This window comes from Chroicocephalus ridibundus, chromosome 17 (assembly GCF_963924245.1).
Source record: "Chroicocephalus ridibundus chromosome 17, bChrRid1.1, whole genome shotgun sequence".
Taxonomy (NCBI): Eukaryota; Metazoa; Chordata; class Aves; order Charadriiformes; family Laridae; genus Chroicocephalus; species Chroicocephalus ridibundus.
Genome location: NC_086300.1, coordinates 1,818,287 through 1,845,172, shown reverse-complemented (window position 1 = coordinate 1,845,172; position 26,886 = coordinate 1,818,287). Strand labels below are relative to the sequence as shown.

General features: G+C 48.1%; 1 protein-coding gene across 4 annotated transcripts; it reads right to left on the bottom strand.

The window, feature by feature from the left end:
- Positions 1-1,078: 1,078 nt before the first annotated feature.
- HOXB3 (homeobox B3) lies at positions 1,079-11,187 on the bottom strand. Of its 4 annotated transcripts, none has more exons than XM_063354700.1 (3): positions 9,297-11,187; positions 4,083-4,636; positions 1,079-3,006 (listed from the first exon to the last, which is right to left on the bottom strand). In XM_063354700.1, the coding sequence occupies exons 2-3, from the start codon at positions 4,516-4,518 to the stop codon at positions 2,240-2,242; spliced, it is 1,203 nt and encodes a 400-aa protein (XP_063210770.1). In that variant the 5' UTR covers positions 4,519-4,636; positions 9,297-11,187; the 3' UTR covers positions 1,079-2,239. The 4 variants fall into 4 exon arrangements, with proteins under 4 accessions (XP_063210770.1, XP_063210773.1, XP_063210771.1 ...); XM_063354703.1 differs by having other exon boundaries at positions 1,079-3,003; XM_063354701.1 differs by having other exon boundaries at positions 10,188-11,187.
- Between the last annotated feature and the right edge of the window lie 15,699 nt (positions 11,188-26,886).

Genomic DNA, 26,886 nt, shown 5'->3' with positions numbered 1-26,886 from the left:
TAAAAAGCAAATTATTCACGGTATTATCCCATCTGCTTTTGCTGCTGGCACAGAGTTATTCTCCCTTTCGCTCGCACTGATAACGTAACCTTTGTCGGTGGCTTTTTCTGCCTTTTAATAACAATTTTAGATGCGTGTGTTGGTCTGAGGGGGATGTAAGTGTGTGGGGGTTTGTGTGTGTGCGTGTGCACATGTATGTGTGTCTGTGCGTGCGTGCACATGTGCCGTATTTTTATAATAATTAATTATAACAAGTAATTTAATTTCTCCTCACTTTCAAGGAAGGACCCCGCATAGAAACTCCGGGGCTCCCCCCCCCCCTTTTTTTTTTTTGTGATTAATCCTTTTCCTTTGTTTTCATTCGCGGCCCAATGGCAGCCCGGCCCCGGCGCCACGTGACCCCCTTTTGTGGCCGCGGGCGCGGGCCGGGCCGCGCAGGGCCGCGGAGGGGGCGGCGGGGCCGGGCCGGCCGCCCCGGGCCCGAACCCCCGGGGTTTCACCCCAGAAGGGGACGCAGACGTGAACCCCCCTGTCCGAACTCCGGAACATTTCGAGCGCTGCCTTCCCTGCCTTCTCTTCGCTATTTTTACATACACGTTATTTATGTTTTGCCTTTCAGCCCGACTGAGAGGACAAGATAAAATTGATAACAGAAAGTTTATTCAAGAATTGTTCAACAGACAACCCTTAAGCAAGGAAATAAAATAACTACTATAAGAACAAAGAAAGATCTCCAAAGAGGAGGGGTGAGGTGGGAGGGAGGGATTAGCTATAGTTCTTCTAATTCAGGACTATACAATTACAGTCTGGTTCTGCTCTCATGCCTCCAGTAGAACTAATTACATTATTCATAAGTACGCAGGTAACATAAAACTACTGGTCTTTCTAAATTACAATAACTAAAATAAGCTTGTTGTACAATGACAAGGAAACACAATGTCCTTTATAACAAGTAAATACTAAAAAAGTACAATTTGATTCTTTTTTCCTCATATAAATACATAATATTGGGGATAAATAATACAAAAAATGAAAATATTTTAAACTGGCTATAACCAATAAATATATATGAATGTTCACCAGAACACACACCTATTGAAGGACGTCTCGACTGAGTTGTACGAACGCCCTTCAAAGTTGTTTTTATACCCATTATATGTAAACTCTAAGTGCAACAAAGATGTCCAGACAAGAAAGCATTAGCAAATACTAGAGATCCATTCACTTCTGCTTCGATTGGAGGACATTCCGTTTGTTCAAATATACCCTGTTTTCACGTAAGGTCAAGAGAATAGGAGGGAAGAAGCATAGGACTTCTAAGTCTTAAGATTGCTTTTCTGTTACTGAACCCTAAGAAAAATACCCCCAGAACAAAAAACCCCAGTGTCGTCGAATGGAGACTTCATGTCGTCAGAGGCGAAGGTGGGAAAATATTCAGACCTGTCAACTCTTTGTTCCTCTCTTTGGACTGCTGTTATTGTTGGTAGAGGAGGTTTTAGGCATTTCAAAAACTTGTTTCCCAAACCTTTTTGCAATTCTTAGACCTCTCTTATTCTAATTTTTAAATTTTTTTTTTTTTATTTTTGAGAGGGGAGACAGGGGCTGGAGGGGAAGAGCGTGAATCCCATGTGTTGGCAGGTGTGTATATTTGCAGTTTATGTGGGGGCTGGTGGGAAGTTACTCAGTGAAAAAGGATGCCGCCTTCTGAAGGCTGGAAAGGAAAGTGCGAGGCTCCTCTTGAGAAGGAGTTGGAGAGGAGGGTAGTTTTCTTGCAAATCTCTTTTGATTGCATATGTATACACGTGTGCATGTTTCTGTAGACGTAGAGAGACCAACTGTAAGGAATTGGCTGTCTGACTGTTCTCCTTTCCAGTGTCCAAGAATTATCAGTGACGATTGGTACTTGGTTTGGAAGGATGTTGCTGATAAAAATCTGCTAGATTCCCACAAAACTACCCCAAACCCTTTTCAGAAGCATTTGTGTTGAAACACAGGAGGTATATCTCTTCAGAGAGAAAGCTGCTCTTGGCAGTAAATACTGAAATGGTTGGAAATTGTGCCTAATAAAACCCAGAAATAGTAATAGCAAGCACAACAAATGGGTAGAAATTGCCCCGTCAAAGAAAGAAATAAAATAGCTCAACACAAATGTTCCTGAAGCCAATCCTGCCCTCTTCCCCTTTCCCGTGCCCTGTGGCGAGGTCCCATCCGCTTCACCTGAGCCTGTCCCTGCTCTCTATCACAGGTGGGTCAGCTTGGGCGCCTCTTGGATTCTGCCCTGAGAAGAAGCGTGGTGCGTGGAAAGGTCTGTGTAGGTGGGGTGGGTCTCGCATGGTCCATGGTGCTGGCTCGGGGGCATCTGCGGAGGCCCGTTGTAGTCCATGTTGGCAGCCTGGTGATGTGGCAGGTGATTGAGGCCATAAAGGGACGGGCCAGAGGTGGGCATAGAATCCACATAGTTACCTCCAACATAGACGGGGCTTCCCTGCATACTGGGAGTCCCGTAGGCCACCCCGTTCCCTTGTAAGACGTGGGGGTCATACTCGGGGGCCGTGTTGGCGTATTTCTGCTGGGAGGGGCAGCCTTTGATGGGGTTTTGGTAGTTAGTTGACATGGCATAGGCATTTTGGTGGGGTTTATTGAAGGAAGGCGGTGAGGGGGCATCATAGTTACTGCTCATGGTGTGCAAGGCGTTCATAAATCCGGCTGAGGATTGCATGGGCTGAGGTGGGCTGCCGGTGGGGGAAGGCCCTCCAGAAGAGGACCCCATGCCTTTCGACTTCTGATCTTTCTTATACTTCATCCTCCTGTTCTGGAACCAGATCTTGATCTGCCTCTCGCTGAGGTTCAGCAGGTTGGCCATCTCCACGCGGCGGGGCCTGCACAGGTAGCGGTTGAAGTGGAATTCCTTCTCCAGCTCCACCAGCTGAGCACTGGTGTAGGCTGTGCGGGCTCTCTTGGAGGCCGAGGAGCCTGGAGGGCTTTTCTCGCCGCTGCAGGTTTCTGCTGGCCGTGAAATGAAATAAAAGATAATTACTTACATGCAGAAATTGAATGCATCGTTTCTTAATAAATCCTGGAACAGGCACAAGAGTTTGACCCCCCCCTTCCCTCACCCCTTTGCATTAGCCTGCACTCCATAATCATGTCATTTATTAAGAGTTCTGTTCTCCAAAGCTGCCCCTGGTTTATGAAAATTTGATCATGTCATGTAGAAAAGGATTCCAGGGCCATTTATTTAGGAGTCGATTATTTCCAACAGATAATTTTGAGAAAATAATATTTGGCAGGGGGGCAGTCACTGCAAAGCCAATTAATACTAACACGGGTCAGTGTTGGGAGGTATTTTGTTTGCCGAGGTACGAATGCACGCACACACACACATCTTGAGTGTGTCTTGTATTTGTGTAACACAAATATTTGCATGTACATTGTTAAACACTAAATCACATTTGTACCTACCTTTTTGGGAGATGAACATGGATATAACAGATAAATTATATTAACATAGAATGAAGTGTTTGCCCCAAAGTTTATATGAGTGTATTTGTCAGAACAGTGATATTTCCGTACCATTTTTTTTTCTTGATGGCATTAGGGATGTGTGTATGCATGCAAGAATATCCATGTGTTTACACACATGCTCTATATACACACACGTACACTCAGAGAGCACCATGTTTACTGCTGTGTCTGGAGGCAGGGAGGTGGGATGAGAACAAGCGCTCTGCTTTAGCATCGCTAGGTTGAGCAATGGGTGTACATTTTCATGTATCTGTATCCACACAGCCAGACACCGGCTGTGTACAACCGCCTGGCTGTATTTCCCTGTGGTGCTCTGGATATGTTTAAAATAAACCAAGTGTGCGCAGCCAGTGCTGCAGGATGGGCCAAGGCTCGCTCAGCCTGGCCAGGGCGTGAGGCTGGCAGTCTTGGGATCGTGCCCAGCATCGGGATCCTCACTGGACTGTTGCTGGATCCTCTCCCCATCTCCCCTCCCTCCAAAGAAGACCACTCTGGCCAGCGGCTTCGTTACCTCGCTGTTTAGGAAAGCGGAGAGTTACAAAAGCAGAACAGTGTACCTGTGCTAGGGGAGCTGTTTTTCTGTTTGGAGTTTTGCCTCGATTCTTTCATCCAGGGGAAAATCTGCTTGGTGAGACTGGCGTTTGCACTGAGGTTGGCTTTGCTGGGGGCAGTTTTAGTGCTCCCCGACTGGTTATTGCTGTTGCTACTGGTGCTGTTGGTGGCAGGGTTTGGGGGCGGCGAGACGGGGGGAGGCGGATGGTGCTCCTGGGGCAAACTTGGACGCATGCAGCTCCCGTTCAGGTCTTTATTTTTTGCGTGCGGGGTTGTGTTGCCAAGAGACTGGAGGGAGCAGGCGGACCGCTGGTAGTCGTTCTCCACGTGAGAGGCCGGCTGGAAGGGCTGCTGGGGACCCTCGTAGCCGAACCCATTGGCACTCCCATAGGAGTAACCCCCAAAGAGCGTGGAGCTGTCGTAGTACGTTGTCTTCTGCATCTCTGGGACTCCCCAAAATGATTTTTCCGGCTACCAGGGTCTTGACACCCCTATGGCAGAACATTGGCACCCCAAGGCCACGTGACAGGCCGTTTCCAGCTGTCTATTGGAAGCTGACCTGAAAGGTTAGGAGAAAACACACAATAATAGTACCCAGCCTATGAATCCATCTTGGGGCCTGAAAGGCCCATGACATGAATAGGGTCCCGTAGAACAGGGCGAACAGATGCTTTGAGCAGATTTTGTCCTGTGTGCAGCCTAAGGAGGCTCAACAAATGTTACAGTGCAAAAGAGTTGAGCTGGTTTTGGGGGTAGTTTTCCTGGTTGGTTGGTTGGTTGCACCTTTTTTTTCCCTTAGAGGATTGCACCCAGGATGTATAACTACACACATGCTCTGTAAGTACACGTGGTTTCCTCTGTATACATCTACTTCTGTATTTATCTGTATACATATATACACACATCCATGCATACGTATATGCATGTAGATGTGTGTTTGTGTGCACGTATACACATCCATGTCCAGATAACACACACATTAATGTAAATATAAGAATCCAGAATGGATAATTGCTAGCTACAAGCATGAAAGTAATGAAAGTCTTGCTTTCTTACCCCTGACCTATTCAAATCTGCCAGTCACACACACGAAAACCATCAAGACATCATATCATCAGAAATTAAAAGTCTGCTAAGTTTATTGTAGGGCCTCTGTCTGGTATATTTGTTTTTAAACTGGAAACAGCAAATAGTCAATGTGTTTTATCCAGGTAACGGTGTCCTGACACAGTTGGCTTGATTTGCTGTTTACACAATGTCTTTGGAATTCAGTGCAAATATTTTAAGCAGATTTAAGCAGGGGCATGAATTCAAGAATGTGCTTCCTTTGGCCTGTTTGTTACTCTCTCTGGTAGCACAGGTTGTATTTAGAAAACATACCCCTTCATTGCCTGCGCTGCTTTGTACTCATCAGTCTTGAATCTGGAACTATCATTGGCAAGATGTGATTCCAAAACCAGTTTAATTGCTGTTGTTTTTTTTGCCTTGGAAAACAATCGCGTCACCAGGCCATTTGCTCTTAACTTTCTACCCTTTGATTTTTCATCGTTCCTCCCTCCCTTAATCCAAGCTCAAAAAGTCTAAAAACCCAATCCAAAACCTCAAATTACAAAATGAAACCTTCCTTTTTTCTTTCTCTCTCTGACCTTTTTATTTTTCTTTATCTCTTTCTTTCTCTGTCTTTTCTCAAAACATAAACTTTCTCTACCATAAACACAGACTTATTTCTACTTAGAAATATGAAAACTATCTTGACCTGAAAACAGTCTGATGTGTGAGGATCAATCAAGCAGCAAACGTGTTTTAAAAAGGCAGTGACTTCTCTCTGCAGCTTAGAGTTTGCGAGGAGCCACTGTGCATTTTGTTTTGAAATTGATATCCATTGTATATTTAATTGTATCTATTGTATATTTAATTTTATCTGGGCTCTTTCATTCTCTAAAATAAAATAAAATAAACTCGGTGGAGATAAAGTCTAATGCGATATTTCTAAGTACCGGGGTTTAACAGAAGCCACAGCTCGACAATAAATAACATCTTTTTTTTCCTTTCCCTGACTGCTGTGTTCTTATGTCATGTCAGATGAAACCTCCGTACACTTCTAACACAGCCTCAGACAACGTGTCCACGAAGGGACTGCTTTGCTTTTTTACACTGATTAAATCCTTTATGCATTCCCAAATCTGTATTGTATCTTCCACGGAGATGTATTATTGTCTACAGAGAGGATGATATCCTTGCTGGGAGTTATTTTCATTTGGTTTCCTCGCCATGATAAATATGTCTTATTAAAAAGTAGACTCCACTACCCGAGCCGAGAAGCTGTGAATTAATTAACAAACAGCAGCGCCTTTATTATGAATAGGTTTGCTGAAAATATCTACGAGGGCAGAGGTGGGAATTTCTCCAAGGCCTTCCCGTCTGGCATAGGTTTCTTAAAAAAAAAACAAACCACAAAACAAACCCAAACCAGAACAGAGCGGAGAGGCTCAGCTAAAGTAGCTAAAAATAACAGCGACGATTTTTTTTTTAAATGTCCATAAAATAAATTTACAATCCCCTTCGCCCAAAAGCTCGCTCGCTTGTGGCTTCCACAGAAGATTTGCTTTGTACCTCATCTCTCAGCGCCTCGCAAATGCCGCTCATTTATCTTCGCCGAGGACGGCCGCAATCCTAATTATTTACTCCAAGGAATTGTTTAAAAAAAAAAAAATCTCAGGCAGAATAATAAATATTCGATTATCTCCTGTTCCAATTAAACCCGGGCAGGATCCGCGCTGGGTGTTTCATCACGCTCCAAGTTTCACTTTGCGAGCGGTAACATTTAACCACAAACTCTTTTCCTGCAACTTTTGAGTGCGAGGATTTAGAGGCATTTTAAAAAAAAATAAATTAAAAATAAATAAAAATCGGGGGAAGTTGCGAGAGGGAAAGGGCTGCGGGGAGGAGGATGCTCGGGAAAAAAATCAGGCGGCCGGGGGAAAAAGATAAAAGAAATGTAAGGCAGAGGGATTCTCCTGCAAAGCCATCCCCTCCATGTTGGAAATCCTAAATTCACAACCTGACTGTGTTTATGAAGAAGAGCAGCGCCTTTCCCCTCCCCCCGCCCCCTCCTAAGGTATATTTCCCAGAGCCAGCGAAACCAGGCATAGCCCCGCTTTTAATTTAAATTATTATTAATAATAAATATTCTAAACATGCCCTTAACAATAGGTCGGCTGCTCAGAAAGAGCTCAAATCCCAGCGACTGCCTTGCGGTGGATATGCCTGGAAAATAGAGACACATTCCTAAAATTTCCCTCTTCCCTCCCCCACAACCGAGCTTCACCCCAACCAGAACTCCCCAGTTGTAAAGCAGGGGGGGAAAAAAGGGCCCTGGATGAGGGCTGCAAAAGAGTCTCTGCGTGGAAGGAAGCTTAAAGCTTGTGAACTCTTCTTGAACCGAGATTGGAGTCATATGGTCATAAATCATTGGGACATATACTCCGCCATTCACAAAGTGATAGCCTATTTGAGTCCGGCTTACCTTAGTCTCTGACGAGCAAAGCACAGGCAGACATAATATATTTTCACATCCAGCATCCACGCAATCAATAAGCAAGGAATGACCCCCTTCCTTTAAAAACGTTAAAGGAATATACGAGAGAGAGGAAAAAAATCCAGCATATGCATGTATATATGTATAAAAAAAAAAGCCAAAACAGAGGGGGAGGGGGCTCAGCCAGTGGAGCTTTCGGTTACGGCAGCTCAAATTGTCTCTCTGTCTCCGTTTGGGAAGAGGGAAAAAAAAAAAAAAATCAAGATGCTTTCCAGCTTCCAAGATGTGCAGAAAAGCTGAGGGCTTTGAATGGACAAACCCTGAGATTCTAGTTGCCCTATAGACTGGTACGCGCTGCTCACTGATAACAATGGCCTCTGCTTTACCACAGCAAAGGGGAAGAAGGGAAAGGAGAAGGGAAAAAAAAAAAGAAAGAAAGAAAAGCTGAACACAACACCCCCCCCCCTTTTAACTATGCAATGCTTGGCTGGGATTAAAATAATAACGAAAAGAATCCAGGCTACGGGAGGGTGGGCGAGGGGGGAATAAAGCGGAGGGGATATTTAAAAATAAAGATTTGTTTCGGATTGCCGGGCAAAGCCAACGAGCCTCCCAAACAGCGTCACTAGTGAAAAATTATGCTAATTGCAGACGTGGTGGACAGAGGCCTAGGCAGAAAGATAGCAAAGCTTGCCTTTGATTCACGTGTTTAACAATTAGGTGTCAATTTATGCTAATAAACCGTTTCAACATAGTCATAGTCTCCCCCCTCCCCTTCCGCGGCGGCAATCGCGGCTCTTTCAATAGCTGATGCTTCTCCTCCCCCGGCCCTGGGGCTGCCTCGGGCTCCGCGCAGAGCCCCCCCCATATGAAGCCCACTTTTCTGGGGGACTGGGAGGGGTGGGGGGTGGGAGCCGCCGGCCCCCGCGTTTGCGAGGGCGGGCGGGGGGGGAAGGGGGAAGGAATCTCTTGTGTTGATGTAACTCCGCAGCCCCGCGTAACTTCGGCGTTAAGTTTGTGCTTCCCAATGTCCGGGGGGCTCCTCTCGCCCCTCGGCCTCCGCCGGGCAGTGAGTGAGGGGCTTGGGGAGGGGGGGGTCAGGGCCCAAATCGCCCCCGGAGGAGGCCAAGGCAGCGAGGTGTTGAACAATAAAGATGATTATTATTGCTATTATTAATAACGCCGTTATTGCTATGCAAGGCGCTGCCGCTGTCGCCACGGGAGATTTATGCCTTTCCCCGCTCCCACACGGCTGCCAAAGCAGAAACTCGCCAAGATGCGTTTTGGGGAAAGTCCGTGACGAGGAGGGGCTGGCGAGTGGGAGGAAGGCAGGGCAAGGAATTTAGGTGTCTGCACTTTTTTCTTTCTTTTCTTTTTTTTTTTTTTTTCCAAGTGCTACTTTTGTTTCACATCACGACTGTCTTCCCTCCTTTAATTCTGGCGCTCACTCCTTTGGGTTTAGTGCTGACGGGGGGGAATTTACGTTTAGCAAACCAAGAAAAAGAGGGACCACAAAGGCTCTGTGGACTTCGCTGGGAAGGTACGACCCGTCGGGGGGTTTCCATCGCCCCCCTTTTTTTTTTTTTTCTTTTGTGTGTGTGTGTGTGCACCTTAAGGCTGATAACTCTGGAAAGAAAAAGAAGGGTGTCCAAGTAAACATTTGACTTTTGAGAGGACTTACTCTGGGCTGGACAGCCAAGGTTTTCCAGGTGATGGATAAAGTCTTATCCCAAGGACTACGGTGTTTCCAGCTATTGTTCTGCCTGCAGCGTTCGGATCCCAGACGTGAGGGTTTCGACCAGGCGACACCATCATTGCCTTTTATTCCCCTCCCCATATGACTTTTTATGAACTGCTCCAACATAAATCTCCTGCTACAAGCTAGTTCCTATTTTGGAGCCCCGGCGTTGAAATTCCAGGGAAGGAAAGAGGAAAAACAGTCGTGGACTATTCTTTTAAAGACTTCTCTGTAGGTGAAGTACTCTATAGATTACTGACTATGGATCTCCACTGACTTATTTGGAGTACCTAAACAATCAGAAGTACCTCGGATTCTGCAAGTAACTCCTCTGAAGTGCAAAATTTTGTTTTAACCCTAACTGGCAGCCGAAAAAAAAAAAAAACTGTTAAGAAGGTCGTTGCACGTTTCTGTGTTGAGCTCCTGTAAGTAGTTTTTTCAGGCTCCCTGTGTATTGCCATCTTTGCTTTGGTTGCAGCTTATTTTTCTTTAAAATGTAACTCCCTCGCACTCGTCACGAAATCAGCAGCAAATGTTGCAATCTGACTGGGTTTCCCTTCAAAGGGAGTACAGGAAATATCTTCCATTTAAAACACTCCCTCAAAGTTAGGGCCATAAATCACAAAGTTTAAAGACAAGCCAGTAGCAAAATGAAAATACTCAGCTGAAATCCAGGGCAGCCGTGCTTATTCTGGGGTTGGTGGAGGGGGGGAGAAAAAAAAAAAAAAGTCACGTTGGGTGACTTTAGAGAAGGAATGGCTTCCAAGCCTGATGCAGGGGGAGACACGGACACACACAGAGAGGGGACCAGGTAGGATATTCAGCAAAACTCACCAATTCTCGGATGTCTGGTCCAGCAAACACGAGGCAGCGGTGGACTTTGAGAAAGCAGAAGAACTGGGAGGGGGAAAAAAAGGGGGGGAAGGTATGAAACTTCGGTCAGAAAAGCCTAGACAAGGGAATTAATCATAGAGAGAAACCTTTTGGGTGGAAATGGGGAGAAGAGAGGCTCTAATGAACAAAAGCCCCGGCATTTCCTCTGAGATTATCTCCCATCCAAGTAACCACAGCACTTCCAGGGATTGCCCCAGTCTCCATCCATTGATAACCCAATATTTCCATCGGAGGCGGTGGACACCAGGTTGATTTTTGTAAATCTGATGCGATCCCCCGTCTCCCCGGCGTTTCCTCACACCTTCCCCCGTGGAATCCCCCCCTCCCCCCCCGCAACGCCGACGAGGAAAACGCTTCGCCCGTTCTGGGGTTCGCGTTAGTGATGGAAACGGGGTGGCGTGAACCGTGGGCGGTTTGTCCACGGCTGGTGGTGAACTCTGAATGCAATTTTTAAAATATATATACATCGGGAAGGGTTTTGGTTACATTCTGGTGGTAATTTCAGAGTTCAATGCGTCTAAGAGATTAAATACATACTGTTAATTAGCTCTGGGTTCAGTAAGAGGGTAACAGCAGGGAAAATACCAGGCCGTTTTCCTGAAAGGCAGAAAAGCCTTAAGGATTCAGAATATGTTTTTTCGTGTTTCTCCAACGTGGTCGGAGGTTCGCCACGAAGCGGGGAGGAGCACGGAGATGCTTTATAGTGTACGAGGACACCATTCACACAGCAGTGATTTGGTGTCAGAATTAACGGTTTCGGGCCGTAAACATTTTTAAAGCCACGCCGAGATTTATCACCGCAACTTTGGCACGAAGGACTCGGAAAGGGAGAAAGAAGGGTAGAAAGAAAAAGCAATCTCATTTAAAAATATTTTCGTTTGGGGAAACATTCAGTCGCTTTAATAATCCTGTTTCCGTTCTGTATGTTGATGTTATTAATCTCAAATAAAAATGTTCCCCTCACACCCCTACTCTGCTTGTGACAACATCCCCGAGTCCATAAATCACCCGCGGATGCTTCGTGACCTTCTCTAGTCGGCGGCCTATAGCTGTATTTTTTATTAGTATTATTATTACATGCGCGCACCCTTTAATACACAGCTTTGGCAATATTCCATTTACATCACAGCCTTCCCCGGTTAACTGGGGCTTTTCAGTTCCCTCTGTAAAGTACACACGGAGATTTGTAAAGAGGAAAGGCGGGGGGGAGGGGGGAGAAGGAGAAGAAGAAGGAGAAGAAGAAGAAGAAGAAGAAGGAGAAGAAGAAGAAGAAGAAGAAGAAGAAGAAGAAGAAGAAGAAGAAGAAGAAGAGAAGAGGAAGAAGAAACAAAACACCCTTTCTGGGCTGGGAGCTCAGCAAACGCAGGCTCAGTCTCGGCAAGTTCCTCCCACGCCGGGCCCGGGGAGGAAGGGGAGAAGTGGGCAGCCCGAGAGAGAGGAGGTGGAGAAAAGAGAGGAAAAAATCGCGTTTATTTAGAGTGGATGCGGGAGGGAGGTGGGGAAAAGAGAAACAAACAAACAACCGAAAAGAAGCTGGCATAAATAAGGGATCCAGCAAGGAAGGCGTGGGGGCGTGGTGTTTGTTTTTCTTTGTTTTTAATTTATCCCCTCGCAGCACAGGCAGAGGAGGGATAGAGAGAGGTTTTTCCCTCGGCCGGTGTTCTTTGTTTTGACTTTTCTTTTATTCCTCTATTTGTTTTGCATTAATTTTTCCCTTAGAAGCAGTGCAGACCCAGCCGGGCCCCTGCTCGTCCCGATGGGCTCAGCCCCCCCGGGGCAGGGCAAGGAGCCGCGCAGCACCCACCGCATCCTCCCGCGGGGCTGCTCACCCTCCCATGGCCCATTTTTATGTCTGAAGAGAAGAAGTTTGGGTTTTCCCACTCCACAGACAGAGAGCCCGAGGGAGGGGAGAGCTCCGAGGAGGAGGGGAGAGTTATGGAGGGTCCAGGACCTCCTGAAACCCCAAACAGAAGCCAGCCCGGATAAGAAATCAAAATGAAACTGAGTGAACGGTGGGTTTTGCCTTGACAGATTAGACCTTTTTCTCCCCCTGACCTTTGCTTAGAAGAGCAATAACTCACCAGGTTAATGATCAATCGGCGGAAGTGCTTTGGAATTGTCGTGTCCCCCACCCCCCAAAAAAACCAAAAAAAAACAAAACAAAAAACAACCCAAAAGCAAAACAAAAACCGGCCGGACACACAACCCCCAGGCTCCTGCCGGGGATGGGTTCCCCCCGACCCCTGCAGCACCCCTCTCCCATGGGTCCACCCGTCGCCAAAAGCCCCGGCGGGGGCTGAGGTGCGGCGGGGTGGGGGGTCTGGGTGGGGGTAGGGATGAGGGGGGCCATGGGGGTGAGAGGAGACGGCAGTTTGCGGTATCAGCGTGCTACACAGCTATTTCGGGAGCAGCTCACCAGAGGCGGACTGGGAATCACCATCCCCACTTTTCTTCTCTCTCCCCCGCCCCCCCCTACCCCCGCCTTCCAAATGCCAAAATAATAGCTTGAATTATGCGCTCACGTGACTGGGACACGTCAACCTTTTGCCCATTTTATACAGAACTGGTAAATGACCGTCTCCCCCCTCCGTCCCACTAATTCCCCCATCAGCAAATTCCCCAAACTTCCCGGACAGCCGGGCAGGCGATGCCCCTCGCTCCCTCCTGCCGCAGCTGGGGCTGCCCTGGCTTTTGGGACATTCTGGGCTGCTTTTTCTTTCTTTTTTTTTTTTTCCCTTTAAGTTTTCCTTTTTATCTTTTAACCTGAAAGCGCAAGAGGCGAACAAACACTAACGAGGAAAGCCACTGCAGCAGCCACCGCTCCCAAAGCCTCAGCGTCCAGCCAAACAGCAAAGACGATGGAAAAGGAGGGAAAAATAACCGTTTGGGGGGACAGGAAAAACAGAGAGGGGCTTCTCCGCCTCCCCGGCGGCGAGGCAGCGCCCAGAGGCCCTTGGGGAATGGCTCTTCGCCCCCCGGAGCCGCCCCCGGGCTGCCGCCGCTGGCCCCGGCACCGAGGACGCGGCTCCTCTGCTTCCTACGTCCAGGCTCCTCGTTTCTTCCCATTTTAACCCCCACCTTCCTCCTACTCCTCAAAAAAAAAAAAAAAAAAAAAAAAAAAGAGAGAGAGAGAGGGGTGGGGAGAAAATGAGGATTCAAAGCTTTTCTCCCGCTCCCCTTCCTTCGCCTCCCGGGAGGATGAGGCACCCACGCTACGCCGTAGCCGTTTCTGTGAGAAAAGGAAGGAATTCGGTTTTTGTTTTTTTTTTTTTTTTCAGTGATACTCGCCTGAATCCGGGACCCGTCTGGCACTGGAGAACGAGCTGGGCATGGGGGAGAAGGGACCTGGGAGAAGAAATGAGTTCCATTTTACCTGTTTCCATTTGATAATTCATAAAGACTAACAATTTCTGAGGAGGAAGTCTTAGGAGAATGAGAAAGAAGTGGTGTCAAGGAATTATATTTCTCTCTTTTTGGGATGTTTACACTGAATATTTATCGTCTGTAGGGAACCTTGCGGATACCACTGAGTCCTGCATCCTCCCTGCCCAGTGCATCTCTGCAAACACCCCCAAACATAGGCACACCCCCGAGCCACTGCATTTTGCGAAAATCCTCTATTACTGTAAGGGTATTCGGTCTGCCATCCTCATCACCATATCAAAGGCTCCCACCCATCCCGGGCTCTTAGTTAATTTTTAATTAGGCGGGAAAGCTTTGAGAACGGTAATGTTTAACACAGCAGAAGACACGTAGGTGCAAGCGGGGTTTTTAAATCCTATTTCTCTTTTTAACACGGATGCGAGCGAAGACCCACCTCGCTGCGACACGCGTGTTTTTGCCAGAGGTATCCCACCCCTACGCCCACCAAACCCCCGGACAGAGGGAATAACCCACGCAGGGGAATAACCCGAAGAAACCCAACTGTTCGGTGCTCATCCACCCAAAAAAAACTCGTCTCGGCGCTCCTGGATTTACCCACCGCTGCGGTGCCACAAAGAGGAGCCGAGCTCTCAGATCCCAGCCCCCCCCTCCACACCCGGGATCAGATTCCCCACGCTGGAAAAAAAAAAAAAAAAAGTCGTTTTTTTTAGAGAGGGTGGGAGAAACGAAAACTAGAAGGGTGGGAAAATACCTTCACCTCCCCAAAATCTCCTGTCCCAAAAGAGCAGAAGTGGGAGCACCACCGCCGTATAGATCTATACGGTTAAATTTCAGAAAGTGTCCATTAATATCAATTTACTTCAATGAAAACTTTGGTTCTTCATGAAGTTGATGATTTATGATAAAATCAATTAAATTACGGCCACTTAGGGCCTGCGGTTTCTTCTCAGATTTCATTCGCCAACAGATCAAGCGCTTGGTAAAAAATCTCAAGTTTAGCTGGAGGCGAGTAAAAATAATTCCGAAGCTGAGGAAATTTAATGCAAAGCAATTTTCAGCAAAAAAAAAACCCAGACGCTTGTGTATCCGAGCTCCTGCTCTCTGCCAATATACCAGTTCGCCTCGGGAAATATCAGACACCGAGTCAAAACTTTTCCAGTTTCACAATGTATGAGGACATTTTTAGAACTGGCAACTTGTCCCGGGGACTGAGTTATTATCTCGCTCTAAAGGGAAAGGAACCAAAGGAGAACAGAGAGCACATATATATATATATTTAGAAAAACTTTCCAGGTTTAATTCGATTTCTCGGAGGGTTTTTTCCTCCATACAAACGATTTTCCTGTCTCGCTCTTAAAATACACATCGGGCGTCCACGGGGGAGGATGAAGGGGGGGGATGTTCGTCGTTTTTTGATTTGTTTTTTGTTTTTTTCAGCCAGAAATGAATAGCACAAAGCTATAGAAAATAACGCATCCGATATTCCCACGCGAAACCTCGCCCTCCCGGCCGTTTCCCTTTCAACCCCAGAAACTGCATTTGAGCGAAATGACCCATTTTCGAGGACATCCCTCCATCAAAACCAAACAAACCTTGAACCTTTTTAAAAGCCTGATATTTTCAGGCGCGGACTCCCCCAGTAGCCACAGCTTTTATGCCAAATGTTTAAGAGTCTCAGTCTTACCCATTTCGGTCAAATGCACTGCCCGGCTACAAGGAAAAGCAGCTCAACTAACCAGATGTTTGTTAGTCACATCTGGCCACTACTACACCCAGACCTGGGGAGGGAAAACCCGCGATGGACATACGCAGAGCTTGGGAAATCTTTTTTTTTTTTTTTTTTTTTTTTAAAGCCCTTGTAATTAAGGTCTGCTTCAAGTAAACAAAAAACTTTGTAGGGCCATAAATCACCATCACATACATTCTTCAGTTTAACACCCCGCTTTTCCAATGGGCTTTTGTAGTTCTTTTTCAAACGAGAGAGGTGCTAAACCTTTAACAAATGTGTCCCAGACAAACTTTGCGGGTAAACACGCGCTTGGAAAGAAGCGGTTTGCGGCCGGTCTCGGTTATGGACCCTGCGAGATTATTTTTGCTCATCTTCAACCTCCCCGGTCCTGCTCCCGAGGCATCACTCTTAATTTGTGACCAGGAGAAAGTCAGCTATAGCTCCCGGTGACCGGGGGAGAAGCCTGTCACAGCTTTCGGAGCAATTAATTATATCTCACAGCATCGGAGCTGAGAAGGTAGGAAAGGCAGAGCTGCATCATTCTTTTATTTATTTTTTTTAACTTCTTACCTGTGATACTGTCCGACCCAGGACTTCAAGAAGAAGGAGCGAAGCCGGATCGGGGTGGTGTGAGTTCGCAACTGGAGCAGGCAAATTAAGGAGAAGAGACTACTTTATTGCACCCCGGTGGATCTTGCTGACAGCTTTCTCGGACGGTTTGGATTATTTTTTTCCCCCAAAGCTGCTTTGATTTTTTTTTTTTGGACTCGTTCGATTCAAACGGAACTGACTTGACGTGGAGAAAAATAGAAAATCTTCCAAAACAGCTTAAAGTATTGCAAGGATGAGGCCCCCTTTGCAGAGAGATACCGAGCGGAGGGGGATGAGATGGGGGTGTCGGGAGGGGGGGTTGCGCACACGGTCCCCTTTAAAAAAAAAAAAAAAGACCCCAAAAACCTCCCCCACTCCTGAATCCTTGGTATCTATCTGGAAAGCTGTTTCTCTTTATAAAGACTTAAAATGTTGCAAGACGGTTATAATACTGAGTGACAAGGGGTGCTGGAGAGAAGGGAACCAAATGGATTCTGTTTTTTAGAGCCAGTAGGAATTGGCCAGCCTTCAATGTCAGGATTCAAAATTGATTCCATATGTCTCGTCCCGGGGAAAGGGGAAAAAAACGAAGGAAAGAAAGAAAGAAGGAAAGGGAGAGAAAGAAAGGGGGAGAATAAAAGTTATGCAAAGCCCATCGGGTTTGTTTCTTTCTTTCTTTCTTTCTTTCTTTCTTTTTTTCTTTCTTTCACACCCCCCCCTCCTTCCCAGTAGTCCGTGTAACTACCCTGTCATTAAATCTTGCCCTTTTTCAGGGAATATTTTGGGCTCTGAAGCACGCAGAGGGAGAGGTACCAGTAGCAACAAACCAGATCCTGGAGGTTATTTTTAGGCTTGGCTTTGCTGGAGCTGACCTCAGCGCGGGGAGAGGAAATTTGGATCTGGATGCTGGTGAAAGGGCGAAGCGTGCCATGGCGCGGCGTCGGCTCCCAAAAACCGGGAGGGAAAGGTGGGGGGAGGGTGGTAAACCCACACACACCGAAGAAAAAACACCCCATCCACCCCGAGCCGGGCAGAGGCGAGCGGCTGGAGCGCTGGACCCGGCGGCAGGTGATGGGCTCCAGGCTCCGGTGGTACCGGAGCCCCCGGGGCGGTGGGAGAGAGGCGCGGGGGGGGCCGGACGGTCCCTCTCCCTGTGTCCCCGTCCCCCCGCCCCCCAGCCCCAGAGGCTGCGGATTGCAGTTCCCTATTCATTTCACCGGAACATGCTCGGAGAGAATTTGACCCGAAGTTTTTCAGGCTTCTCTCCTGACCTCTAGATACCGCTGCCAATAAAGGACTGATATATTTCTCATTGAGTCGGACATCAAAAGGGGACGAAATAACAACGAGAGAGGATTTCTCCGTAACCCCTCCCCTCATATCTACACTAAAAAATATAAAGAGTCAAATCTCCACCATCGCCTCTGATTTATAACCTTCCTTTTCAACTGGGATGGTTACGCGCAGGGAAGTGTTGAAATGTGGTTGTTGCCTTTTATTTCTTTCGTCTTCCCCCTCCACTCTCTCCTCCCCATCAATACAAAAAAAAAAAAGGAGAAAACTTCAAAGAAAACCATCACCGTTTCCAAACTTTTGCCTATTTAACTGAAAAGCGACCGAACTCTTCCCTTTTGTCTTGTCTGCCTGTGACTCGTGTTCGCCTCCCTTTTTAAATATGAAAATGAAGCAGCATAATTGGCGTCGGCTCCGGGCCCTCCCCTGCGGCTCCGCGGGCCTGCGGCGGGGCGGGTTTGGGGTGATGCTGGGGTTTGCTCCGGCCTGAGCCGCATCGATGGAGCGGCAGGAGCTGCCTGGGGGTGATGCTGGGGGCCGGGCAGGGCAAACACCGCCTGGAACCCCCTTTCAGGGAAAAACAACAAAAAAAAAGGGGGGGTGTGTGGAAGCTGCTGCCGCGTCCTGCCCACCCCGCCGCCGCTCCGCGCCTCTCCGCGCCTAAGCCACAGGTTTCCGCATTATCCTCCTTTACTGCGCCGCTCCCTGGTCTCCACGCCTTGTAGCTCTCGCCCTCCGCGATGCTTTGATCTTAAATAACTCTCTCCTACCGCCTGCAATAAATTATGTATTAAGGTGCTGTTGACTCATATTTACAACGTTAATAGCTTCCTCTTTGGGAAAAGATAGGGTACGTCTGGCCGAGAGGGGAAGGGAGGGAGATTTCTTTGGGGATGAGATGTGATAAACACGGATTCGTGGCGCTGATAGACCAGGAACTTCTGACGAGATGACAGGCGAGGAGAAAGGCTTATTGCACAGAAATTAATGAAATAGCACTTGCTCGAGCTACTTGAAATTGCTTATTATCTCCTCCCGCCTCTTGAACGTTATTTCTGCCATTTGTAACTCCAAGGCATAATAGCTGGTTTCTCGAAAAACTCGGTTTCGACGAGTTAATAAAGAAATACAGCTTAAACGTGGTAAGGAACTATTCGCTCGTTATTTTTAGCGGCTCTGGGAGAGTAGCGGAGCTGTTGGGCGGCTGAGCTGGGAGAGGCGGTGGTGAGCGGCGGGGCTGCGCGGAGGATGCGCGGGGGATGCGCGGGACAGGGGCTTCTGCTCCAGATTTCCTTCCCGAACTGTGGCCGAAACGAAGCCGTTTTCCCTCGAGTCACCGTTTACCGCAGAGGGGAGAAACTTGTTTTTTTGGGGGGAGGATGGAGCCGACACGGGTGGGGGGAGCAAAGCCCTGAGGATCTGGGGCAGAAACACGGACCGAGGCCGTGCTCTGGGGGTAACGACGCCCCCACAATCCGCATCCTACACGGAGGGAAGTTTTGCATCACCCAAGCCCCTCTCTGCCACGGGTCCTACCCTGGGTGTGGGGTCCCCTCCAAGGTTTGAGGTTCTCCTCCCGAGTTTTGGGGTCCTATCCCGGTTATGGGGTGCCCTCCTGGTTCTGGGGATCCTAATCGTGTTCTGGGTCTCCTAATGGGGGTGTGGAGCTCCTATCCCGGCTCTGAGCCTCTTAATCGGGGTCTGGGGCTCTTATCCAGGGCCATATTTCGGGTCCGGGGTCCCCTCCCGGGCCGGGAAGGCAGAGCCCGGGGGTCGGGGCAGTGTCCCCAGCACGACGGCTCGGTCAGAGCGACCCTGCAGCCCTCGGCCACCCCATCGCCTTCTGACATCTGATTATTAAAGGGCGACACTCGCACAAAGGCGTCTGGACCGGGGATAAATAAAGCCCTGGTATTGATTTAAAGGGGGCTGCCGCCCAGGGCGGGGGCTGCGGGATGGCTCCCCCGCACCGAGCCCGCAGCCGCCCCCCGCCAAGGGCCAATTTCTCACGCTTAGCATCCCAGGCCGAGAGGAAAAACGAGAATACAATAAAATAAAACAAAATACCACCGAATAAAATAAAGGGGAAGGAGGGGGGAAGAGGGGAGGGGGTCTGCATCCGTTTGAAGTCGACAACTTAAATTAATACGGGGCTTGACAGAGAATGATGTTCTATTTCTGGCTCAGTCACCGTCCCTGGATCTCCCTTAATATTTAATGAAAGTCGCTGAGTTGCTCTAATTTTGCTACATAAAGGTTTACACTAGCAGACAGAGTTAAATATCCCCGCTCGGGCGGTGTGAGACTTGGCTGGCGAGCAGAGGGGAGGAAAGGGAAGGGAAGGGGGGAAAAGCGGTGAATTCTCATCCGAGAATCCGGTGCGAACATTTAATCTTTGCTCCTGTTGTCAGTTTTATTGACTCCTCGCATGTTGGAGCTTGTAAAATATTTAAAAACGCGATCTCCCACTTCCTCCTTCCCTTTCAACACTCCCGGTTAGGACCAATTTGGTCCAGTTTGGAGACGGGAGGGGCGGGCAGAGCCTGACTCCTGACCTCCCGTTCTCCGCGGAGGATGCGCTCCCCGCGCTGACATTAAAGCAGGTAGCGGTGCCCCCGGTTTGGGACACACACCTCGTCCCCAAAAGCTTCATCTTCGCTGCCCTTCCTCAGTGGCTTGGAAGAGATTTCGCTATTACAGCTCAGCGATATTTTACATAGGAATCACTAAAAAGGTAACAGCTGCCGGCCAGGTTCTGCTACTGTTTAAACCGATTTTCAGTGCTATTTTGCTCTGCTTTTCCAGAGGTTAATAACAGGCCCGGGCTCCTCAACAGAAAGACATTCCTTAGAGCACCTTCTCCAACTTTCCTCATAAGGACGTTGTCCTCTATCTCTCCATCCATCACCATCGCAGCCTCAGCCAGATCGGGGCGCTTAGAAAAACCACGCAAAGTTAGAGTCCCGCTAGAAAAGCACAAGGAATTACCCGCAAGGAGTTTATTCCCCGTTCTGTTGTTGTTGTCAGTTATGGGGACAACCCGCCTCTGCTGGGGTCCCTCGGCAGCGCCCCAGTTCCCGCAGATCCCCATTGTTCTGGCTTTGATGGGAAAACTCCCCTTCCTGCCTGGGACCAGAATCGTGCCTCTCTCAGAGGCAGCTACATTCCAGCCATCCTGCTGCAATCTGATTTGATTTTGGTTTATTTTTGCATTTTAAGCCCGATTTCTGTGTCTGCTTTAAAATAGGGCACATCCAGAAATTGCCTTGGTTTGCTAAAGCAACCTGTGCCTGTTCTCCAGCGAGGAGTCCTGCCGGGGGATGGGGAGAGGGAAATGGGGAGAAAATGAGTTATCGTTGATAAAAGGATGCTGCAACGCAGGACTCCGAGCTGTAATTTTTATATTAAGGTCGTGCTCTTTTACTAGGTTTATATGCCAATGAGGCGTTCCCGGTTTACCAAATTTATACAAATCTCTCCTTAATTGGTAATCACAGATGCTGTAATTTAAGACCCCCAGCTACAGAGCTTTCATATTAGCTGCTGATCTATTACTGTAAATCGTCTGAAATAATCAACTCCAGGGAGTGGGGTAGAGAGAGATCCTCGCTCTAAAATATCATCGCTTGCACATCATTTTCACTCGAGAAATGATTTATCTTGGACACCACTATAAACAACACAACTCTCTCACAAACACACACACAATGGCAGCCGCACTGCTGCTGACATGTTTATTGTAATAAATCAAGAAAGGGGGAAGAGAAAAAAAAAAGGTTGCGAGGAGAGAGAGGGAGAGGGAGAGAGAGGAATATTCCTAAAAATATCAATGAAATGCCTCGATGGGTATAAACACACATACCACCATGTGAAGAGAAATGGGAGGAAATGAAGACGGCTATTTGTCACATTTTACGACAATAACATTAATAACAAACAATAAATTTACATGGACATATAGACACGCTAGGAATTGGGAAGCCCCTGCTACTTACAATAATCCAGCCCTCGGCGTGGCTTCGTGGTTCCTGAGAATTGTTTTATTGCAGACTCCTCTCCCTCTCCCTCTCTCCTCCTCTCCCCCTCTTTCTCTCTCTCCCTCTCGCTCTTTCTCTCTTTTTTTTCCTCAGCTATAGGCTTGTTTTTTAAAGGACAGTTGAATTTCACGTCAGACACAAGGAGACCATGTCTGCGATTTTCCTGACGAATACATATCTATTCTGCAACCTCTGCATTAATTATTTAATGAATCACGTGATGGGGAAGGGGGAAGGGGGTCTCTCCGTTTCATACTCAAAGGACCACTGTGACCTTCCACCGGAACAGTATTTTTTTAAAGAAGTTTCGAACTGAACGAAGCTTGTCTGGATGGACAGAGATTCCCCCCTCCCAGGGCTGCTCGCCCGGCTGCCTGGCACGGCCGTGCCCGCGTGGGCTGAGGGTGTGCAGAGGACACCCACCTCTCATCCACTTCTCCATTAAAAAGCACGATTTTCGGTTTATTTCCCCATCCCCTCTCCTGCCTGGAGCTGAGAGCACTTAAATCCTTCTCCAGACCTTTCCTGCAGGTTGGCTTTGCTGGACTTTGGACACATCGTGCTTTTTTTTCCTTTTTTCCTCTCCACGCCGAGATTTTTATTACAATAGCACAACTGTTTTAGAGTCCAAACCAGCTGAGAATATTTATACTCCCGGTTTTTAAAGAGCTCAGCCCTCCCTTCGCCTCACTTCCAGGCCTTTTCTCCCCGCTGCTGTTATTGTTTGGCCAGCCTTTATTGCATTACAAAAAAAAAAAAAAAATCAAATTTTGACTCGGAAGAGGGCTGCCAAGTACAAGGATCCTGAAAAAAAAAAATAAAAAAAAAAGGATCAGCAACAAAGGAGCCGCTGGGAAAGGCCGCGGAGCCGCCGAGCGGGCGCTGCCCTGGCACAGCGCTGCCACGGGCAGACAAGGGGGGGCCCCGCCAGCCCCCACGTCCACGGGGGGGGGAATTGTCACCCGGGAAAAGGCAGTACGTAAAGCCTGGGAGCCTCAGGACCGCGTCCCGGCGCTCCCGGGTCTCCCAGTGCCAGCTGGGGGAACACACACGCCAGGGCAGAGCCTCTCCCCCCACTCCCAGCATCCCTACACCCACACCGGGGTGGCTGAACTGGGAACCGAAATGCCCTCCCCCCGCCGCCTGGAGGGAGCTCGTATTAAACGTAAAAATTAATTAAAAAAACCCCAAACCAAACTAAAAAGGTTTTTTTTTTGTCTCGTTTAAGCCGATGCTAAAGGGCTGGGGGGGGGTTGTATGTGTCTGGGCTCTCCCCAGCCAGGAAGGAGCGAGCGGAGAAGCGCTTGGTTTTCAAAAGCCCTCGATTATTTCTGAATCGATTTTATCGAGTGAAAGTGGTTGTCGGAAGAGAGACGTTTGGTCAAGGTGTAGGAGGAAGCGGGGGAAAAATCCGATTAAAAGGGGCTCCCGTCGCTGGGGGGACGGGGGGGGCGGGGGGCCCTTTTCCACGAGGGAGGAAACTTCGGGGGGGCTTTTATGGGAACTTCAGATCAATTCAGAAGCCGCAACTTTCGCTTCACACAACCACTTCTTTTTTTTTTTTCTCTCCTTAGTCATAAAACGGAGTGTCCCTGTGAATGGAGACGAGTAAATAAATTAAAAAAAAAAAAAGAAAAAGAAAGGAACAGAGCCATCCCAGGCAGCAAACGGGGCAGACACCCCCCTCTGCACCTCCACTGGCATTTTCGGGTTTGTTTCATGCAAAAGAAGCACCCATTTCAGTGGGGTTTTTAAAGCCCCCAGTTCAAAGGGTCGGAAACGCGGCCATAAACAGCGGCTTCGCCCTCCGAGGTGCCGTGATCAAAGCCGTTTTCTTTCTAAAGATAAAATGAACGTTTATATAGTGAGAAAGCGAGATTGATTTACGGATTTAAACACGCCGTTCTTATTGCGGATCATAAATCTGTCACCGGGGCTGAGAAACTCCCAACCCGCTCGCCGAGCCGCCTTTAAAGCGACCCAGCGCTATACCGGGGCAGCACGACCCCCCCCCCGGACCCCCTATACAGGGCAGAACCCCCACATCCCCCATATCGACGCATCTATAGATAGATATACACATATATATTTATTTTAACTTCCTCTATACCCCTTCTCTCTAGTAACTGCACCTCAGTACTGTTGGGTTACGCGATTTTTCTCACACAAAAACCGGTTTTTGTCCAATTTTGGGACCAAGAGGAAACAAAGGGGTTCAGCAGCCCGGCGCGGGGGAGGGGCTGGGATGGGGGTCCCAGCTCGGGGGTCCCGGGGCGAGGCCGCCCGAGCGTCTCTCGGCCCGGTGGGATTCCCCGCGCCGCTCCGCGCCTCTCCGCGCAGCTCCGCGCAGGCAGCTGGGCACAGAGAGGCTTTAGAGAGCGCTGTGGGCAGGGGCGAAATGGGAGGAGGTGCGGGGGGAGGGTGTCGGGGCGGGGGGGGGGGATGGAGGGGGACTCTCTGAAACAAAGGAATTTCTGAAAATGAGAGGCGAGATGAGACGCGGGACGAGGGAAGGGGCCGTTCGGGGGGTTCGCTCCTTCGGGTTGGGGTTGTTTTTCCCCAAATTATTTTTGGAAAGCGAACAGTCTGCTCTGCACAGGTAAAGCGCTGCCGCTCCCCCCGCCCCGCGCCTCCCTCCCTCTTTTTTTTTTTCTTACAAAGAAGCAAACAAACGAGCAAACACCGGGAGCTTTTGAAATGAAATCAGAGGGAAAAACGACTGTCGGGCCCGGGCTCGGAAACAGAACGATTAAAACGTGAGAAAACAGAAATAAACCCGCTCCTGAGTCCCTTCTGCGCTCCTTTCTTCCCCCAGCTTTTCCTTCCACGGCCTGAGACCGCGGTGAGGGCCGGGCCCGGCGGGACCCCGCACACGCAAAGTTTTGCTGAACTGCGGGGCTGAGCACAATGTCCAGCCCCGGAGAGGTCAAGGGGTTTGCGAGGTCAGTCCCCGGCTGGAATACACAGCTAATCGCCTAGAAAACGTGTCCTCTGCCTGAACTCTGTCCCCCGAGCGGGGCTTTGCCAGCGCTGGGTTTTGTCTCCCCCCCAATTTTCAGCCCTTTCCTTCGCCACGGTATTCCCGCATCGCTCCCGGAGGGCACCAGCACCCCCAGGACACCAACATCCTGGGACAAAAACACTCCCCAGGGCACCCGCACACCCTGGGACACCCGCATCCCGGGATACCCGCGCCCCAGCACACCCGCACCCCCCGGGACACCCGCATCCCTGGACACCCGCACCCCCCGGCGCTCTCTCCCCTTTGGGACACTGCAAATCCCTCCCGTGACACGGACAGGGAGATCTTGCTCGGAAAAAGCATTTTAATTTTTTTTTTTTTTTAAAAAGAGAAAAAATAGTAACAAAAAAGAAACCAAGCGTGGTGACCCTCCAAACCCCCACCCGAGGGGACCCCCGCCGCCCTGCCCGGGGTCCCTCAGCAAAACCCCGCAGGGCCGAGCCCCAAACACGCACAGCCCCAAACCGAGGAGGACACACACCAAAAAAACCCGACAACCTTCTCGCCACAAGAAACCCGCCTGCAAACTTTCTCTGCCCGCTCCCCTCCCTCACATCGGTCAAAATAAAACAAGAAAACAGAAGGAAAACCCCGCACAAGAATTCACGTGTTGTTTTTCTTTCTGCCTTTTTTTTTTTTTTAAATAAGCTCCTTTTTTCTTTTGCTTTCCCCCAGCTTTCTCGTGAAAGGAGGCAATAAACCGATCAGAAATGCATGCCAAGAGAGCAGCTCTGTTACCTGGTTCGCTCCCACATCCTTTTTCCAACGCCCCAGAGACGGCCCTCATGGTTTGGGTGGTTTCTTCCAAAGTGAGAGGTCTGGGGGAAGGGGTGGCTTGGGGGGGGTGGGTTTGGTTTTGTTTTTCTCCCCCAAAAATAAAGCTTTCACCTTTACGATCCAGATTTTATTATTAATATTATTATTTCCCCTGAAGATTCTTGTAGGACTCCGGGTGCTTTTTTCCCAACAGACGGTCTGCGGAGATTTGCTGTTGAATAACAATGGGAAAAGGATAAGTATTTAAAGAAAAGAAGTGATTAATGATTTTCTGTATAATTCTCGCATTTTTCTTGGCTTCTGTCTGCTTATAATGGCTGTGAACTTTTAGATCCTATAGAAATCTTCTTTTCTCCCCCTTCTATTCTATTCATACTTTCCAGCTTTGATTTGCTTCTATAGACCCCGCATTCCTGGAAGCATATGCTTTTTTGGTTTTTTTTTGGTTTTTTGTTTTTTTTTTTTTTAAGAACGATTTTTTGGCATTCTTAGAAGCACTATCTTGAAAATAACACCCTCTTTACAACCCAGCAGATCAAAGAGAGAAACGGTAAAATAAAATGCAACAACAACAACAAAACACCCCAACCTCAGGCATTACAATAAAATACAGCCCTTGCCACCCTCCCTGGGGAAAAAAAAAAAGGGGGGGGGGGAAGAAACTTTAAATGTTTGCAGTTGCTACCTCTAAAAATGCGATAGTTAACCCAAAATACATCCATAAATCCATTCCCTCTACATCAGAGCGTGTAACAGATCCGTACCATGTGACTACATTAATATTATTTTAAAGTATTAAAATGTCAATAGAAAGAAAAATCTAAGGGCCTTTGTTTGAGCTGGGGGCAGGGAGACTTTTGGGGACGCTTTATTTGCAAGGTGGCCGCGCGGTGACTTGCTACAACTAAAGGAATAACACATAAACACACCCTGGCTTTAAATATTTCAAACCCTGCCTTTGTTTCTGAATAATGCGGGGGAATATTTCGGCCCTGCTGGGGGGTCTCGGAGAATTCCGTGGACATTCAACAAATAAGCAAAAGCTATATTTTTTTTTAGAGGCAAGTACAAGAAAATGATTATTTTCTTCAGCTGGTTCGGAGGCTTCCCCCCCCTGCGGACCCCCCTGCACACAATAGTCTCTTTTTTTTTATTATTATTTGTAACTTAGAACTGGAATGTTATTTCGTCCCGAACAGTATTTTCGATACTTTCTATGAGAAAGAAAATGAAAATTAATACAAGAGCTGCGGCTCACAAAAGAAGCCATTTGTCTTCTTGATTATCTATTTGCTTGTCAGGCTATGAGCTATCGCAGGAGCCAGCTCCTTTGTAATATAAAAATACACAGAAAACCTGCAAACACCGAGAAACATCTGTGCAAAAATTAGACTCATTAATGCATTAACTACCTTGGAGAAGGAGAATTTTCATTTTATTTTTTTTTTAAATCGAGAAGTCTCTCTAGAGAAATACAACGCTGCATCCATTCCTTACAGCAAAGCGAAGCGCTAATGACCACCTCTGTTTTGTCTGAGACCAGTTTGGGAAGAGCGTATTAATATATGCTTAGAACAAATAAATCATAATATGTAAGGCTTAGCAGTACTTAAGGCCGATATACCCTATAGTCAAACATCTTTTGTTTTCATTAGGGAGTTGAGGCTGTGCCACTGACAACAGAAATCCCTGTAAAAAAGAAGCGTGCTGTTTAATTAATTTCTTTAAAATAGTTTGGTTTTTTTTCCCTCACCAGAACAAAAGGACAACACCCCCCCCCTCAAAAAAACCACACAGGGTCAGATT